This window comes from Haemaphysalis longicornis, unplaced genomic scaffold, assembly GCF_048455015.1.
Source record: "Haemaphysalis longicornis isolate Haplotype H1 unplaced genomic scaffold, Haemaphysalis longicornis Haplotype H1 scaffold_6, whole genome shotgun sequence".
Lineage (NCBI taxonomy): Eukaryota > Metazoa > Arthropoda > Arachnida > Ixodida > Ixodidae > Haemaphysalis > Haemaphysalis longicornis.
This window is the reverse complement of record NW_027526407.1, coordinates 212,335,100-212,355,247: the sequence shown is the minus strand read 5'-3', so window position 1 is coordinate 212,355,247 and position 20,148 is coordinate 212,335,100. Positions and strand designations below refer to the sequence as shown.

The 20,148-nt window shown below is 49.7% G+C and overlaps 1 protein-coding gene across 1 annotated transcript in view; it reads right to left on the bottom strand.

The window, feature by feature from the left end:
- The window catches only part of LOC144141351 (uncharacterized), a 129,559-nt gene that overhangs the window by 38,686 nt on the left and 70,725 nt on the right, over window positions 1-20,148 (bottom strand). The window contains exons 10-11 of the mRNA XM_077672949.1: window positions 11,537-11,597; window positions 5,980-6,108 (exon numbers count right to left, since the gene is read on the bottom strand). Of these exons, the coding sequence (XP_077529075.1) occupies window positions 5,980-6,108; window positions 11,537-11,597 (190 nt within the window). The remainder of the gene's footprint in view (window positions 1-5,979; window positions 6,109-11,536; window positions 11,598-20,148) is intronic.

Below are 20,148 nucleotides of genomic sequence, written 5' to 3'. Positions count from 1 at the left end.
GCCAGAGCTTTCGGTCCGCTCGCCGCTCGGCCTTCGTTGCTCGCGCGTCTCTCGTGTCCCGTTCGCAGGCTTTGCCACAACATCGCCCGAGTTAGAGCTCGCACCCGAAGGAACACCTTCTGTTTCCGGGGGCTCTAGCGGCTTCGTCTGGCTAGCCTCGCCGTCCAAAGTTTCCCGCGAAACCTCGCTATCTCGCGCACTGTGCGCGATCCTGTTGGAAGCCGTCTCTAAGGCCTCCTCTGATTCTGAGCGTTCTGCCGAGATCGTTGAACCCGAGACCGACACATGAACGCGATCAGCGGACCCGCACGGCCCTCTATCGGACGTCTCAGCAAGTGCGTTATCTACTTCAGGTACGCCATTGCTCTCCGAGACGGCGGTACGGTCTCTAACGTCACTCAATACGAGCTCACCGGATTTCTCCGTCGGCCCTGTCGGCAGCGCTTCGACCTTGAGCTCGTCTTCGTGTAACGGCTGATCGGAAAACGGTGACAACGTAGTACTCTCCGTGTCGCCCGGCTGCGTTTCTCCAGCGAAGGGTTTCACGCAACCCGCCTCAGCCGCTGGCGGTTCGACTAACCTACCGCGAGAGTTTTCGTTCGGCTCGTAGTTCGGGCTAAGCTTCTCGGCGTCCTTTCGCTTCTCCCTCGCTGGGGAAGAGTCAACATTCTCAGAGAGCTTCCCCGCTTGCGAACTCGTAAGTGCCATGCACTGGCCACTGCTCGCGGACTGTGCGCGCGTCTCGAAATCTTTATTTCGAAGCGGCTTCTCTGCCTCCGCGCCGTTCTCGCCTTCCTGGCTTGCTTCTCTGGCCAAGAATACGAGTGCGGTCGCTTCGCCTTTGCCCTGGCACGCTCCGTCTTCCGGCCCTGACCTCTCAACAACGAACGGCGGCCGTTGGTCCTGACTTCTCGGACCGCTCGCCTGAAGCGTTGGACAAGTCACGCTAGGCGCCGGCGAACCCTGCCGAAGCTCCGACTCTAGCCTCATCAACTCGAGCCACTCGAGCTGCCTTTTGGCTTCCCGTTCCTGCCTTTCAGCTTCCTCCCTCCGTTCCTGCCTTTCGGCTTGCTCTCTCCGTTTCTGTCTTTCGGCTTCCCATTTCTGCCATTCGGCTTCCCGTTCCTGCCATTCGGCTTCCTCGCGCTCGCGGCGCTCTTTTTCTTCGGCCTCCTCGCGCTCGCGGCGCTCTTTGATATCATCCCTGGCCTCATTGACTTCCTCAGCCGTTACGTTCTCCTTCCGCATGATCTCAAGGATCGCATGCTTCCGTTTCGCACGGCCTAAGTCAAGGCCCAGCTCCTCGCAAATTTCGATGAGTTCCCTCACTTTAAGGTCCTCCATCGTTTGCACTGGCCTCTTGCTGCTTACCCGCGTTAGAATTCCCTTGCCGCTCCTGTACTATCGAACTACTAGTAGGGCACGCGCAAGTAATTCTCTACGCTTCTTCGTTTACACTCTCGGCACTAGCTTTGGTTTCACCGCACTTTCTCTAGGCTTGAAACACTCAAAGCTATACACAGTGCTTCACCCAGCCCTTCTCTAAACTACCATAACCTGTGCTAGAGAAGTCTGGTGAACTGAGAGAAAACGTCGAGCGCTTACCACACCAGGTAGTAGCCGTTGCCGGTCGATCCCGCAGCTGCCATCCACTGTTGGGAAACGAGCTATCCCAGGGCGGTCGCCAAGGTTGTGACTCGCCTTCCTGCTCGTCACCGAAGTTGGGAATCAGCCATCCCACCGCTGCCACCGCTGTTGCGACTGGCCATCCGAGCGCAGTCACCGGTGTAGCGACGTTGCCTCGCTCCGTCCGCTATCGACGCGGCGCAGAGCAGAGCGAAGAAGTTCTCCAGCCGACGAAAACTCAAAGTAACATTTATATACAGTATGTACAGGGTAAGCAAAAGTTACATCATTCGCACAAAGGCGACAGCACCCTTTCACTCGGTGCTTCCGAAGAGACTGGTGCCGGAGAGAAGCCGCTGAGGAAAGCCGACGATGAGAGCCTCCGGGCTTCTTTTATAGCCTGGGAGTTCGTTGTGGCCCCAAGAAGTTCGAAATGCTCCAATCAGGGCTCTCGCTGCCTGAAGTTTGAATTCCGACGAATGGTAGCGAAGCGGTGAGTCAGCTGCGCCGCCAATGGGGAAAGGGAGAGCGATGCCGCCGCCGTCTCCGTGACCTCGCCTCCGGGCGTAGCGACATGCCCTTGTTTGGGTCGTTCTCCGCTGAGGGTTTCAGCCGCGCCGCAGCGTTTCGAGATGCAGGAGCCGGCCGCGCTGCAGCGTTTCGAGATGCAGGATTCGGCCGCGCCGCAGCGACAAAGGGAGAGGCGTGACTCAGCCTCGCTGTCGGCGCGTCGCCTCGTGCAACGCCTTTGGGCCAGGCGCTCTGGCACAACACTATTGACATGATGTGCCCTTCAAGTTGTATACTAGTAGCAGGAAATATCTGCCTCCATGTCATCATTGTTGAACTAGGAAGCGAATTATTGGCGGCTACCATGCATAGGTGGGAATCGATGTAAAGCGAAGCTTTAATTCTGGCACACCTGAGGTGAAATATATTTCCGGGTGGGAGTTGTGGGGGCCTTTTTGCGTCAGGCGTAACTGCCGATTTCCCAGAACGGATAGCAGCGGCGAATGCGTCGAGAGTAGAAGGGGCCCTCAAGCGAAACACTTTTCCACACACCATTCCACCCGAAGTGAAATTTTGTCTCTAATATGTTACTTTTTCCACAGGGTGGTGGGCTAACCTGAACCCCCTTTGCGGCAGACCGGACATGGGCCACTTTAAATAAACTTGCTCTCTCTAACTCAGGCCTAAGAAGCCAGTGTCCCGGGATCTTCGAATGAGAAGCGCCCAATCCCACCACCGTTCCTGTATCAATCACGGGCTTTGGAAAGAGCCTCGGCCAGCCCCACCCTCGTCTGCCACCGTCAGGGAGGTCGAAAAAGACGTTGCTTCTACCCGTTCTCAAGGTATCGTGGAGTGTAGAATCCAGCCACCCGAATCCTTGTATTATTTTTATTAAAGACACGAGTTCTCTCTCGGGGTAAAAATGGGCAGCACAGACAATATATAAGCTAATAGTAACTCGCATGGTAATCCTATACACCTTCGCGATGCTGGAGTGGAAAAGAACAAGGTGGTACTTGTCACATGTGAATGTCACATGTCACATGTGAACATTCAAGAGCGAGAATGTCACATGTGAACGTTCAAGAGCGAGAAGTGGTAGCGTAAACATACTGGCCACTACGCTGCAAATGTCGAAAGACGACACTCTTCTGCCGCCCCTGCCCCGCGAATGCCTCTGCTTTCCCCCCGTCCACGTCCTCATCCCCTCCCGTTAAGCTCCTTCCGTGAGAAACACAGTAAAGGTGTGCTCAAGCCAATTCAATTCCGCAGCGTTCGACTCCTCGCGCCAGCTACTGGAACCTTTCGTTACTGCTGATCTTGCAACACTGCCACAAGGGGGCGCTACGAGCGCTCTTCGTATTTTGAGCTACAACATTTTTTGAAGGCGCATTGTTTTATTTGCTTTCGCAAAAATCAAGCAGCTATATATTTTACTTAGAAAAATAATGCGAACGCTACTTGTGAATTCCACTCTTTCCTCAAAAATACCTAATGTTTTCTGTTTTGATCGGCAAAGTTGAAAAGTGAGAACACTGCCACCACATTTAACAACTAGTTTGGAAATGCCTTCCTATATAGACGTCTAGTTCAATTGTTCTGCTTCCGCACTTTCGTCCAGTGTGGAATGGAGCATGGAGCGATCTAATTGGGCAGACGCATCCAGTTATTACACGTCAGTCTGTTCGATAAACGCACATTGTAACTTTAAGATTTCACCTGGATTATCCAAGCACGAGGAAGCAGCACTCCACGGTGCGGTTGAATGTCGGCTACCCGCGATACTCCCGGTTCAAGATCAACCAATCTACCTAGCCACTGTGCCCAGTGTGGTGTGCGTGATGACCTGCAACACTTCATTTGGGATTGCGTATCGATTTACTACACAAAAAGCGCCTCTCGCAGTGTGTCTGGGCCGGCCGCTCTCCGTAGGATAGAGCTGAGGGATATTAAGTCATTGTAGCGTTCTAAATGTGCTTCTGGCGCTACAAAAGCCTTAATGGTGTATCTGGAGGCCTTGATAAGAGTTTGTAAATAGTTGAAAGTGTATGCTTACCTTATCAACATTAGAATCATCATCGTGCCTGCATTCATGTGGCGCAGCATGCCAGGCAGCTTAGCTCGGCTGCTATCGCTAGCTTCATTAAAGATTGTGCTCCTTCTCCGTCTGCCCCCATCTCTCCCAAATTTTGCCTGAGCGGCTGAGACAGACAGAGGGACCAAAATCTTCGCGCCTAAGCGGCGCAAGCAGAACTATCACCTTTAAAAAGATCAGACCCATGTGCCCGATTATCTAAAGACCAGACCCATGTGCCCGATTATCTAAAATGACAGGCCGTCGTTTCGAAACGACGGGGTAGCGCAATGCAAATGGATGCGTTTTGGGGCTGGGGCGCTTCTTTGAGCTGTTTTGGCACGTGTGAATCCCTGCAGAAAAGCACTGAGGCAAGGGCGCAAAGCGAACCATGCTGCCCCCCCCCCCCCCCCCCCCTTCCCGTCGTTTTGCTTGTAGCATTGCGCCCTTGCCACAGTGCTTTTATGCTGGGATTCCCACGTCCCCAAACAGCTCAAAGCGGTGCCGCAGCCGCAAAACAAATGCATTTGCATGGCGCTACTCCGTCGTTTTGTAACGACGGCCTCTCGTTTGAGAGAATTGGGCCCCCTATTAAAGCAAAGCTCTACTACTTTCGTCCAGCGCTTTCGCGGCGGATGCGCAAGGTGACCTTTTGACCCCCGTCGACACAGCCCTCGAAGCGCATCGCATGATTCGCCGGGCCCGCTGTCGGCGCGTGCGGGCGCCCGCAGCGGTCGCCACCGCCGCTGCGGCCGAGGCAGCCAACCACCCCCGCATCCTCCCATGCATGCGGCGCTGGGTTGCTTCGGGCAACGTGGCTCGTCTAGCGCGCGGCGAAGAGAACGGTGCGTTCGCTATGAATGAACGCCGCATTCACCCGGCCTCCTCCTGTGAGCGTTGCACGGAACCCAACGGCTTTCAGACGTGGTCGGCAATACAGCTAAACGAGAGGTTAGCCAAGACCCAACCAGACGAAGCCAAGCTTTTGCTTTGCATATCCAAGCTTAGCTGAGCTAACTCGCAGCAATTTGTTTTCAGCCGCACTTCACTCCAACTACTAGGCCAACTATCATAACTTGAGAATTACAGTAGCCATTCTTAAGGTCAACGTTGCAGTCTTGACAAATACTGACGCTTTCTATTTTTGAAACGCGTCCATGCCAAGCTGAACGTGCAGCCAGTGTTTGCCGCGTCCGCGCCGATGCCGCTCAGACCGCCTCCCTTGCCAGTGTCGGTATAGCGTGCGAGAGCGTGGCTTCAAAACAAATGCCGCGTGGCTGCTCCTTTCCTTGCAAAAGTCGACGAAAGTCTCTCGCCGTCTTTCCTCGATATTTGCCTACAGAGCAGCACAAGTGGACTGGACGGGAGCTCTTCCACTCAACTCGTGTGTCTACACGTCTTTTCCACTCTGCTTAATTTTTCGAAGCCATGGACCAACTAGCCGATCAAAGCATTTTATTGAGAGTGTAGGTACGCAATCTCTAAACCCAGCCACGCCATACCACCTCACTTCCAACTCCTCTCCAATGCGGGTTTTTCCCGCATGCGCATAGAGTTCAGCGGTTGGATTTTTCCGCGTACACGGGACAACCGGATTCTGAGTTCGTCATCCCACGTACAGTTTCGCTTTCATATTTCCTCCCAATGCAACGCCTGCCCTAAGCACTGCGCAGTTTTGCATCAGACAGGATAGAACATGGAAGGCAAGGCAATCAACCCAGAGGGGACTGGTAAGCTACACGTGCGTGGCTCCAGGGCGTAGCTCGCACCTTTATGACCGAGAGGTACACGGGCATGCCTTTGAAGTGTTCCAGCAGCGTGGAGATGGTGCCGCGCTTGCGGCCTTTCAGTGGCTCCCCGTACAGGTCGTCGAGGACGTCCCCGGGCTGGATCTTGTCCTGCGTGAGCATTGAGAAAAGAGTATTTCCCTCTAAAGGCAACGGGATACCGGAAGTTCGTTCGCTTTGTTTGTTCTCAGGTACGCGAACAGGTAGACTTCGTGCGCATAGTTGTCCCAGAAACGGTCCCTGAACCCAGCGCTTCAACGTAGCTGGACGTGGGAATAATTTTCGGTTGATTCTGTTGTGTTTACATCAATATGGTGATGCTTGTTCAAAGTGTAGAGTCTATGGGGCAAACTGCTTTTTTTTTTGCTTTAACTTAAGTATTTGTGCACAATAGTCAGATGTGGCTATAGGTAGACAATTACGTGGGGCTATTTTATTGTTTTATAGTTTCCGTCTGGTTCCTTCCAGCAGTAGACTACATCATAACAATTAAAAGCTTCAACTTTGAAACCTATGTTTTTTCTGCTTTTTCAACATTCTTAGTAGCCAAGCTTTTATTTGGATATTTCCCCGTTTTACGGTCGCTGCCACTGCTGCTCCTTTTTTGCTTGGTGGGCCTCTAGTTCTTATCTCAAACGAGATAACGCTGGCCTCGGCGTATCGCGCTCGCGGTGCTGGAAAAACGTGTCGGGGACGGGGCGGTGGAAGGGGGCGGGGCCTGGGCAAACCCCAGCTCATGCGAGTATCACGTTCTATAACTATGAACCTGGTGGCGTATTCGCAAGGGGGATTCAGAAGTTGAATGTTTTTGGGACGTCTTGTATTTCTTAAAGATCTCGCTCTGCTCACCACTCCCTGAAGTGAGCGGCCGAGCAAGCACAATGCGGTCAGCAAACAGATACCACACCCAGCGACAATTCCACGCACGTGTGGCCCGATAAAAGCTTCGCGTCGCTTCTCGCCTTTATCATTTTTGTTTCGGTACTTTTGTCGGGGTTCCTTTTTGCTTACTTTTCATCGTGTGAGCGCCGTCCCAGCTCATATTGTTGATAACTTCAGTGCCATAATTTTATATTTCTTCAATTTTGTTCGAGCACGTCTCGATAATTACAGAGGCGATCGTTGGCGCTGACCGAGACGTGCTCGAACACTAAAAAGGGGAAAGACGAAGCCACCCGGCTGCCGACCCCTCGCTCACCAAGAAGCAAGAAGTCGCGAGGAGACGCCTCCAGACGAACACGTATCCCAATCCAGACCTTTACCGGCAGTTCCATCCGCATATACACGACGGCAAATGCAAGCACTGCCCCGAAATTGCAAGCTTGACTCACATGTTATGGGAATGCCCCAGTGTCCAGAAACAAGATTTTAGCAATACCAAAGGCACATTTATTATAACTAGTAAAGAGCAATGGGAGACCGTGCTACGCAGCGAAAACGCTGACATCCAGCAGTGGGCCGTCCAAAGGGCCGAAGACGCCGTCAGGAGTCAAGATATCTTGGCCGTCGTCTAAGGCGCCACGGGCCTGAATAGGCCTCTTCTTTGGACTAAATAAAGTTAATTACTCCTCCTCCTCAATTTTGTCCATGTTAAAAATTTCCTTCTTTTCGCTAGTATTGCGATTGCCTGTGTTAACGTTGTCACTTATTACAGCAAGAGGATCAAGTTTTGCCGCAAGGCATTACGGCGTACGCCACCCCCGACGGCGCAAGTCAGCCAATACAAGCTTCGCTTGAAAAATTGGTAAAAACCGCTGTAGTTTAACGCGCTCTGTGTTTGCACCGCTGTAGTTTACCGCGCTCTGTGTTTACTTCATTCATTATTCGTTAGTCATTGATTCGGTTAAAAATCAGATTGATGTAACCAGGGCTTGTGAGGTACCAAATTAAAGGTCTCGATAAGGGGAATCACGTGGGTGAAATCAGAAATTGCTTTCTGCTTATATTCATGCGATAGTCACGTGAGTCATAGATTGGGTTAAATGTCAAAGTAATGCCACTAGGGCTTGTGAGGCATGAAATTAAAGGTCTCGATAAGTGAAATAACGCGGGACAAATAAAAAATAGCTTCCCGGTTGTAGTCATGAGATAGTCACGTGAGCCCTAGATTGGGTAAAAGTGAAAGTGATGGCACTAGGGCTTGTGAGGTATCAAATTAAAGGCCTCGATGAGAGGAATTTGGTGCGAAAATAAAAATTGCTTCCTTGTTAGAGTCATGAGATAGTCACGCGATTCACAAATTGGGTTAATAGTGAATGTGACGCCACTAGTGCTTAAGAGGTATCAAATTAAAAGTCTCTATGCGGGGAATCACGTGGGACAAATTAAAAATCGCTTCGTAGTTATAGTCAGAGCCATAGTCAGTTGTCATAGATTGGGTTAAAATTCAAAGTGATGTCACTAGACATTGTGAGGTATCAAATTAAAGGGCTCGGTGAGGGGAATAACGCAGTACAAATTAACAAATGCTTTCTGGTTATAGTCATGAGATAGTCACGTGATTCACAAATTTGGTTAAAAGTCAATGTGGCGCCAGTAGGGTTTGTAAGGTACCAAATTAAAGGTATCGATGAGTGGAATCACCTGGGACAATTGAAAAATTGCTTCGTTGTTATAGTCATGATAATAGTCACGTGATTCACAAAAAAGGTTAAAAGTCAAAGTGACGCCACTAGCGCTTCTGAGGAATCAAATTAAAGGTCTCGATGAGGGGAATTACGTAGTACAAGTTAAAAATTGCTTCCTAATTATAGTCATGAGTAGAGACCGGAACTTTATGCACGAAAAATTCAGGTTTTAGGCGCCTATACTGAGATGTGCTATTTAGGTATATATAGGCACCAAATACTCCCTTTTAAGCATATAAAGAATCAAATCCTTTTTGCTTCAGGAGCATATTTTAACGCCAATCTATGACTTGCAGTGAAACCTCGGACACATAATGTGCTGCCGGAAAGTAATTTTATTTTCTTACGTTAAATGAGCAGCAGAAGGGCTATTATTTTAAAATTTATGTGAAATTCACTGTGATTCAATACCAAAAGACAAGATTGAAAGCCATGAAATGCCACAGGAATCTCAATCATTTCCTGCTTGAAGTTGTACCTTCTTTCAATCGATAATTGTGCGGGAAAAACAACGCTCAATGTCCACTAAAGTTGGGCGAACGTTCTTGTACTTTGGTACGGTTCATGATCTAATTCCATTGGGAGAGAGAGAGAGAGAAAAAACTCTTGCTGAGCCCATTCCAGGTGACGCTCGCAGGCGTCAGCCTGAGCTGCAGTCTGCCACCGCTGCTTTTAAAAATGCCAGCACTGTCCCGAACGTCTTGTTTGAACGCCGCTCAAGGTCTGGCCCGGGTCCAGGCAGGACGTCGCCCGCCAATACCCGATTGTCTAACGAGGAAAATGGCATTGATGGCAAATGGCAAATTGCAAATGGCATTGCGGCAAATGGTAGCGGAGACAGTTGCACAGTACATATTCAATTATTATAGTCTGGTTCACTAGCCCCACCGATAAGGTGCTGGTAGTGATGAGAGTAGAAAACACTAAACGTAAAGGCTGGCGACAATATTAACAGGACAGGTGTACGTTCTGCAATGGTAGGCTCATGCTTTCGCAGTAATTACATCATAAGGAGTGCTTAGGTTTCCTCGTATTGTTTTCTCACATTTGAAAAAATCAAAGCCTTGTGCGGCATTTTTTAAGGGGTCGTGAAGAGAAAATGCTTTTGCCTTTGCTTAATTTTGTCTTCTTAAATTACCTTTTCAGAACATAAATCCCAAATGTTCTCAAAATTCATTGCTTCTGGAGTTATGGAAATGCCTTTAAAATTCTTGTTTTCAGGCAAATTGCAAGCCACCATGCGCGCATCGGTGGGGGGCAGTGCAACTAGCAGTGACGTCACAGTAAGAGCATTCAATAGTAGTGGGAACCGGTGTTAAGACGCTACACAAGGGAGGAATACACACGCGGACGGCACTGGCGTGCCGTCCAGTGCCGTCCGTGTGTGTATTCTTCCCTTGTGTATTCTACCCTGGTTCCGACTTCAAAGACTATGAAGCAACTGGCCCAGCTTTCACCTTATTCGATAGGAAACCAGTTAAACGCTCTTTGTGTATATTGTTCTGTGCAGCTATAAACCTGATGTTTTAAAAATATTGCACCTCTTTATTCGTTGCATACACAGTGTTTATCGACGTGACCGGTGTCGATACCGTTTCAGTTGTCTGGAAACCATTGTAGCAGAACTCATACTCGCTGGCTGTTTTGACGGTTTGTAGCCAGTTTCCTTGCTGGAGTTCACGCTGTTCTGCCGGAGTCTCTGCGGGATGTTACCTGTTTTGTATCAAATGGCACAACACCGCTCAAGCAAAAAAAAAATGTGCCCCGTGAGTGATTCGAACTTGCGGCCGCCAGGCCAGCCCAATATTACGGCCAGCCTGCATTGAAGTCAGGGACTTTGTCCACTGCACTATCCACGAAAGAAGGGTGCGACGCGGACTACTGCGGCATAAAAGCTGCTTCGCATTTGCAACCCAGTGCTCCGGTGTTTTCTTCATAAATTTTAATCAGCCCAGAGCTTTAACCACCAACTTGCAGTTGAACGCTTCTGCAGTAAGCCAAAACGGCGCATACCCATTCAACGAAACAAACTTAACAGCATTGTTTATTGGAGGCAGCAGGAAAGCAATCGAACTGCGTGATGGTGGGACTCGGGGCTTTATCACTGCTTCTCGCTAGCTTTTTTTTACGCTTGATGAGTAAGCGACGTGTTGGTTTTAAGTTCCGACTATTCGAAGATCCTTCGATAAATGTGTTTATCGAGTAAATTCTCAGTTTAAGCTTTCGGACAGCTCAGAAGTTTTACGTCCGTGCAACTCACACAACACGCTATGTGAGACAGACGTCGGAAGGCTTGTTCGAGACTACCGGCAAGCAGAACGACAGTTTAGACTTGTGAAGAACAGCGTAAACAGTTTACAAATACGCAATTTATTTTAAACGTGGTTATTTCTGTCTGCGCGATCACCGGCGTTGTTGACTGAATATTCGTCCATGTTGATAAGTCGTATCAGTGATAAACATCTCCCGTTCAGTTGTAGGACGAGTTTCATCATGGCGCTGATGTTGTACCTTTACCTGACCCTTTGCGAGCACGCTGTATACTGACATGTTGTGCAGAAGAGGGGCTTTTGAGATTGGCTTTTTAGCAAGATGTCACGACTCACTTTACGAGTTGGGGAGGAAAGCCGCGGTGAAACCGGAGCAACATTCTTTTTCCCTATTTGCCGATATCGGGCAGCGAAATGGGTATGCATTGTTTATCAAGGTTCCATAGTTATAAGTACCCACACAACACAATTTGCTTGAAAGTCTCTTCACGACCCCTTTAAATTGGTGCGTTTGTTTTCTATGGGAAACATCAATCGAGAAGATGAGAGGAGCAGGACAGTTGTCAAATCTGAAGGCTAATGCCCGGCATCAATGCGTCTTGGCCCGATGCGCAATCACGGTACAAACAAGCGTTTACCTACATCTTCGCCGGCCACGCTTCCTTCGTCTACTCCTGTGACCACGGGAATCCCTGCGGCGAACCTGATGGACAAAGCAGTGCAGGTTTCATTTTCGACAGTTCGAGAATTTTGCATTACTTTATCGCGCGCATCAAAGAATTTTTAAGTTAGGTGTTACCCGGACCATGAAGACAAAATACAAGTATGGCTGATTAAAACGACTGCTTTTCCCAATGCAGTTATAGCAACTTCATCCCAAACTTCGAAGAAATAACGCAGACATTAAAAAAAGCACACACATGAAGGAGTGGTGAGTACCCAGCCACATTTTCGCGTTTTTTTTATATGACGTCGCAGTATATTTTCATGTTTTATGCCCGGATGTTTTATGCCCGGGTACACGAATATCTGACCGGCGTCATATCCGTCACGGAAATGACGTCGCCAGAAAAATAAAAACTCCCACCTCCCCTCGCGGGAACCCGTGTGTAGATGCGACGCATAGGCGGAGCGGCGAAGGGACCGCGTTTTATAGCGCGCATAACGTTGAGGGGACTGCATAAGCTGGTCCCAGTCGATGACGACGTTGGGGTACTTGTAAAGCGGCGTGGACTCTAGGTGTTTGAGCAAAGCGTGGATGTTGCTTCGCCGGAGACCGGCACACCGGTTATATGCGCAGCGCGCCCGAAGGAGAGGAAACCGCGGAAGAGAGAGTACTGCACATGCGCCGGCCCCAGCGCGTCTGCCGCGGCTATGACGCAACACAATCCAACACAATCCACTTTAATCCAATCCAATCCAAATCCAATCCAAGCCAAGCCAAGCCAAGCCAATCGAATCCAATCCAATGCCCCTCGCGAGAGAGTGTTCGCTATCGGAGAGGAGAGGGGGTGAGCGGCGGAGAGCGCAGCTGGCGTGGCGAGGAGAATGGGGGAGTGGCGGACAACGCCGACGACGACGACGCCGGAGGGGCAAGGCGAGTGAATCAGATGCTCTGCATCTAAACGTTCTTTTGACGCGGCTGCGCCGGGATTCAAGCCGCGAAATGTCTCGCCGCAACTGGAGTTGCGCAACGTTCTGCCCACTGCGCTATGAATTCAAACGGTAGTTGGGCAACGAACGCGCCTTATATCTCTCCCACTACTTTATTCATTCACATGCCGTCTATAAGATTCTGCCGTCTAGGAGAAATGAAGCGAAGTATGTCATCGTGACCCTAATGAGCGCCGACCAGGTAGCGCCTCCATGCCAGCGTTTTCGTGTACGCGGGACGCGGGGGAATTGAGGCACCGTCCGCCACCTACTGTTTTCGGTTTCGGTTCCGTTTCGGTCACATGGTTTTCAAGGGGCCATGGTTTCAGTCCGATTTACGCAATGTTCCGGCGCGTGCAATCCAGTGTCTAACGTTGATGCGTCTAACGGTGCCATGCGGATGTAATATAAATAGCGATGGGAAAGTTGATATGAATGCACAATAAATGCTCCAGGGAAGGCACACTTCACTTTCGCGTTTTACCAATTCCCATGAAAGAGGTATCAACAGCATTTTTTGCGTGTGTGACTGGCGCCCGCCTACCAAAGCCACTGGTGACAAGACATGACTCAAAAGGCAGGGGGCCATTCGTACCGCTAGGTCGTATCACTTGAATGATAACGTGCACTTTAAACACTGATGAAAATGCCTGCAGTGCTGGCCCAAAATATTCACCCACATTACATCTTTGTGGTGTAAAATTTGAAAGCGCGTGCAGTACTTCTTTGCCGTCTTTTTGTTAAAAACCGTCTTTTGGGGCTGGAATGGAGCTCCTTGAGTTACAAAGGGCGAGTTTTGGGAGCTAAACAAGGCAGTATGATGTTTCAACGGGCACTTTAAATCCAGTAGACTTTACGCCAAAAATACTGCTTATTTGAGACGGTAAACTGGCTGGGAGACATTCCACGAGATGTGAACATAGATTGGTGTAAGGCTACTTTGTAATCCGAATTCGGTCGTGAAACTCAGAATGCCTATCTAAAATTTTCACACGAATCATCCTGAGCTGTTTTCAAGCTGTTGTAAATGGTGTCAGGCTAAAATTAGCGCTACCCGTTCCATCGATCGTGTTCCAAGTGTTATGTACGTGATGAAGTGGAAGTCGGGGGGGAGCAGTCATCGACAGATATGAGGGAATTTTAAAGTAAGGCAACATTTAAAAATGGGGAATCTCGTGCGGACTGTGTGATTGTGCGCGCATATTTTCCAAGATGCAAACCTCTCTTTCGTCATCAAGCAAGCAAAACACATTGCAATGCCTAATCCGCTCATCATGGTGGGAGATTTTAACGCGGCACACCCTTTATGGGGATACAGCTACACCAACAAGAGAGGAATCCGCTTTGCATCCCATCCTTGAAGAGGAGAAAACCTCATCCTGCTGTCGGACCCGCATACTCCTACGCGCATGGCCGACAAGACGTATCCCCACTAATTCTATATATTCGCTTGCTTTGAAACGATCCTTGTATCCTCATGACCAACTGCTAAAGCGGCTTTCTCTGTTCCCGTAGAGATTCGTCTTGCTGCCACTGACGCGAGCGGACACAAATCTTGAGCTCCGTCGGAGCAGCGCTACCGGCCCATGATGGAAGCTGACAACGATAACGAGCATCAGGTTATTTTGCCCCAACTGCCGACCGGACGTATCGAAGTGCATACGGTGTTTCTTCACGTGAAAGCCAAGCCGTTTCGTGTGGGGGATTTGCGGGGCATGCCCGCGCGTGTTGGTACGCTCTGTTAGCGTTGGAGTTGTCCCAGATGAATCACGCGACCTTCAAAAGCGCCGCGGCTACAAAGGAAAGGCTGGCGGCCGGTGAGCAGGAAGTTGCCTCGTAGTGGACCCACAAGACCGGCAGGTGAGGCTGAAGTTTCACTGGCTGCTGCACGGCGTCGACGACGAAGGCATCTGTGCCACCCTCGCGCCGTATTAAAAAGTAGCCGAGGGAACGCTGGCGCTTCAACGGCGTTGGGCAGAAGGGCTCCACGACTAGGTTCAAGTTGAAGTTTCGGAATGCGAATATCCGGTTCTTCAACACTTCTCTTCGTGCTATGTTCTACAAACGCTCAGCCTTGACTACTCCCGAGAGAGAAGTAAATTTATGAAGAGCCAATCATTCGGCAGCGCAGTGGCTAAATTCGGCGAGATTTTTTCAAAAGCGGCGTAGTTTATGATTGAGCGTCTCGGAAAAGGTTGCAGTAACCCTTTTAAAATACGAAATCTAAACAGATGCCTCACGTTTAAAAACCCGTCACTAAATATTCACTGTTTTGCAAGTCAGCCATTTTGTTTTATTTATGCTAACCACGCGGTGGTACAGCAAGAGTTGTCGGTAAAAAAAATGGCTGGCGATTACGATACTTCCTAACGCTATATTTCGGCGCCGCAGCAGTGCGCTGAGGCAGCACTCACTCGCTTGTTCTCTCGACGGCAGCGATGACAAGCCCCTACGTCGGCTGCGCGAAGTGCGTCTCAGGAAGGGGCTGCGACCCGCGTCTTAGGCAGGGAACGCACACCCTCGTGACGCACACGCCCCCCTTACGTTTTCACCAGCGTCGACCAGACGGGCGTCTCGTGCGGGCACAGCATACTGTCCCCTGCCTTCCCCGACCGCACACTTTCGGAGACCGCTGGCTCGCGCCGCCACCGCGAACCGCCTTCCCAAGTTCGCGACACTTTCCTCCTTTGCTTTCTTTCATCATTCGCTTTTTCTTTCACTCGTTGGTCTTGCCATCGTTCACAAGGTTACGCCGACAATGCAGCTCAGCCCAGGGACGCCCGCCAAAAGGCTGCTTCCTAAATAAGAGCGCTGCTTTGGACGCCGTCTGCTGAGGGGACCGGAGAGTCGCTGAGCTCTGTTGGGCACTCCCTACCGGCCTTACCACCGGAAAATATGGTCACTGATCGCAGACGAATAGTCGCGTTCGAGGGCGCAGCAGTTTGCCAAGTCATGTCATGCTTCAGCTGCACCGGGGGCCGCGGGGCAGCGAGCCATATACTTGAACATTTGATGAGACGGTATTTCAAAGTCTGCTTCAAAAGCTGAACAGCGGGATAATCCTACGATAAACTCCTGTATATTGTTCGGCTGTGATAGTATCTGTTCACCAGTATACACCACAACTTCAAGATCAAACAACTCGCTCGTAGACGGGACACTGCGGGACACCCCGTCTACGCCTCGTCCATTTGCGCGGTTCAAAGAATGCTATACCAACACGCCCAAGCTTGTAACTTAGTTAAATAATGTACATTTAAACTTGGGATTGGGTTGATACGGTAGTGCAACTTCCGGCGATGGAGATTCGCCATTGTGGTCGGTATGCGCCGTGCGTGAGACTATGCACTGCTGCGTATTTTCCCCCGACTAGTTATTCTGCGGGTAACTGCAGCCAGCTCGCTGTATCGCGTACAACGTGGAGCCAGACTAGAATTCTGTCATTGCCTTGGACCCTGGGCCAACAATGGACACCTGGAAACCAAAAAAAGTTTTGTTTTCTTGCGGGACTTTAACTTTTTGCATCATAAACTCTGCGAGTGATTGAGACATATGCTTGGTGGCGCTTTGTTCATAATTTTATTTTTATTTGTTTGGTGTTCCTGCAGGACTTTGCACGTGTTGTTCATATTTTATTGAGCGTTCACCTTTCTTTCCTCTCCAAATTTTGTTTCTCTCAGAGCTTTGGCAGCAGCACTCTCCTGTATCTACTCCCAATGTTTTTTTTTTCAAGCGAAGCTTTTTTAGTCTCACTGACGGCGGTGTCATAACCAAAACTTTACACCATCTTCCCGCGAGGGGAACCATGGGGTAGATGCGACGCATCGGGGGTTGCCGTTGCGTTTCCGTTATGTTAGCGATGTCAGCGTGTGGATTGCTGCTGTTGTGTATCCTATTTACGCAGCATGTTTAGCCCCGATGCGTCGCATCTACCCCACGGTTCCCCTCGCGGGAAGATGGTGTAACTTTTTAACCGAGCGCAAGCTGCGCGCTAACGCACAGCTGGCACGGCGACGGGAGCGAGCGCAGCCGAGCGCAAGCTGCGCGCTGACCGCGCTGACGCACAGATGGCGCTGCGGTGACAGCGGCGGAGCGCGCCGCTGCTGCGGCGAGGATAACGGGGGAGGGATGCGGACTACACCGCGACAACGACGCCGGACAAGGCGAGTTAAAGAGATGCGTTGCATCTAAAACGCGATGGAAAAATCCAACTATACACTATAGGTGGGCACAAAATGATAATGACAATGAACAACAAAAAAAAAACGCTTGCCGTCGTCGGAATCGAACCTACAGCTCCTTATAGAAGCTGCATGCAGCCCTGTGGCGGCTACATTCCTGTCAACAATCCGCCAATTCAGTGCGCCTAGCTACAAGAGGCGCCGGGGCCTTGTGGTTCCTCCTGGTGAGAGGGCGGAAGGAAGTGTTTTTTGTAAGGCCCCCATAGCGGTGAGCTAGGCGTGCTGAATGGGCGAACTGTTGACAACAATGTAGCCGCCGCAGGGCTGAATGCAGCTTCTGTAATGAACCATAGGTTCCTCCAGCTATGATGCCGACGTGTATTCAATTGCGCCGTCATCGCATTTTTTTGTTTATTACATGGTAATCATACGAATTTTATGCACTTACAAGCGCACTCTATAAGAGTCCACAAACGCGTTCGTGCCGCTCAGCATTTTTTTTGGATTCATTGCGTCGGCGTTGGCTTTGGAGATTGGCTGAGTTGAAGTGGACTTGATTTTCGATTTTGGCTGCTGGGATTTTGGATGACGACAATGGTACAACGACGACGATAGTGGTTGGCAAGGGGGAGGGGGGGATCCTCCTCAGCTTTCTCGTGAGGGATTAATTTGCTGTCGTCGTAGTCTGGACATTGACTCGCAGGCAGTTTGCACTTTGATCATTGGCGCTTTGACTTATTGCAGCGCTTAGCCATTTGATTTTCGCAAGCAAGAAGTCTTCGCCGTGCAGCCATCGCCGTCGTTATTCCGACGTGCTTGTGATCTTTGCACTCACACTGCCGGACCCGCAATACCCAACATTCACCCCACATCACTGTAGTCAAGCGCTGTCACTAGCAGGGCTGACCTCACGAGTTCACAGGAAACAGCTGACTCTCTCTTTCTCTCTGTTTTTCGGATTCATTGAAAATGCTCCAAGTATTTTTTTTTATTTTCGCATTTTTACATCGGAAGATTGCAGTCATACTAATTGTCGAATTATCTTACCGAAATGATTTCAAAACTTTTGTAGGCCACGTTCAAGGTTGTTCAGAGATATTTGCAAGTATATCTGAATAAAAATTCCGAATTTGCTTTAAAGTATTTAGGGCATTAGGGAAAACGCAAGTGTTCCTCACCAGAAGAAGATCTGGCAGCAGTTTGGAATTCGCTATAGTTTCACGGTTAGTATTGAGTCTCCGTTAGTTCGAGGCCACGTTCTGCAGGAGAAAGATGCTAAAGAGCGCTAAATATCACCTTCTGTATTTGCAGTGCGTCCCCATAACCCACGACGTAAACGAATCAGCGGGAATAGTGGGTCGGCGAAGAGGACCCTTTCAGCCGCTTTTTTACCGTTAGATATAACTAATAAGTAGTAATTATTTACCAATAAATAAATATTTCACTCATTGATTCATCAGCCCGCTTTTGCGCTTATGCGCACAAATAAACGAAGGCCTGTAACGATATGGTTAAAGTTTAAAGTACATAGCAAAACAATCTACTGCAGGCGCTGTTGAAACATGAGCGTTATTTTTGAAACGCCTTTCCTTCAAAAACTCTCCAGGAAATTCACTTCAAGCTCGTTCGCGCTTTATGGCATGTCGCACTCTAAAAATTGCGCTTGGAAGTGATATTGGTAAAGATTAGACGAAACGACTATCGTTCATTCTGCGCATTGATTTCCTCCATAAAATTGCCATTTAAAGGATCATTCACGCAGTTGCAATCGCGCCGTCTCACCATCGTCACGTCCAAAAAGCGAGGCGAACATGGAACAAATTAGCGTTCGAACCAGAAACGACGGGAAAACGTTTCACATAACCTAATGTGTTATTACTTGAGGCATCATTCACATGACACCTTAGGTATCTGTTGCGCCCGCACAGCCGTGGATGGGTGCCGACGACTAATGAAAACTCGAGAGGTAGGAAGACGTACAAGATGAAGTATGAGAGCAAGACGTACAAGATGAAGTACGCACAAGCGCCATCGGTGTTCTCTCCAGGTTGCGCGGATCAAGAGATGCACAGGCCATCACTAGAGCGGAACAGAAGGCCATTCAGTCTCTGCGGTCGAACGCAGATATTGCTGTGCTCCCTGCCGACAAAGGAAACGTTACAGTCGTCCTTGACCGCTCTGCGTACGAGAACAAGTTGTCGGCACTACTCGAGGACCGTACGACGTACTCCAAAGCTACAAAAGATCCCACCTCGAGAATTCAAAAGGATTTGCAGAAATTGCTCTCAGAGATATTCAGTGGCTTACCCCCGTCAAAGAAAAGCCTATACTATCACCTTCTCTGCACGAACGGGTCTGCGCCTGCAATTTATGGACTTCCCAAGATTCACAAGGATGGAACCCCGTTACGTCCAAATGTGGATTTTACACGTTCGCCGCTCCTCCGGTTGTCCCGCTACCTGCACAAGGTCCTTGCACCGCTGGTGGGGAATACAGGTACGCATTTACGAAACTCCGAAGACTTTATTGGCAAGTTGAAGGGTATAGTTCTGGAAGATGACGACGTCCTGGTTTCTTTCGATGTGTGTTCACTGTACACAAGCATTCCTGTCGAACTGGCAGTCGAAATCTGCAGAAAACGTTTGGAATTGGACGAAAGGCTTTCGGACCGCACTCCGTTTGATGCCGCCGAGCTTTGCAAGCTCCTCCATTTTTGCCTAAGCAATACGTATTTTACGTATAACGGCGACATCTACAAGCAGACGTTTGGGACGGCCATGGGGGCATCGATCTCGGTCACAACCGCAAATTTGACGATGGAAGCGATTGAGGAAAGAGCATTGGAATCATTTCAACCACAGCCGAAGCTCTTCGTACGGTACGTCGACGATTGCTTCTGCGTCATGGACAAGCAGCATGTTCGACGCTTCCTACAGCATCTGAATGATACAGAGGCTTCAATCAACTTTACTGTGGAAGAGGAATCCATTGGCTATATTCCTTTTCTGGACACGCTCGTAAAACGCTCCCCGAGTGGACTATCATTCAGCGTATACAGGAAACCTACGCACTCCGGAAGGTACCTGAGCTTCCATTCGGCGCACCCCATGTCCCATAAACGTTCAGTGGTGACGTCACTTGTGAACAGAGCAAAACGGACGTGCTCTGAACCGGAAAGCCTGAAAGAAGAAATGAAGAAGATCGAAAGAGACCTGCAACGGAATGGCTACCCAAAGCACTTTATCCGAAAAGAGGCAAAGAGGGCGGCGAACACAACTATGCATCAAGGTGAGCAAGCAGAAGCGTCCACAAGAAGCGCGCCAAAGCGTGCTGCGGTTCCCTACGTCCCGCATATCAGTGAAGCTCTCGCACGCATTTTCAAGAAACGCGGTGTGCACATCGCGCACGTGCCAACTAGCA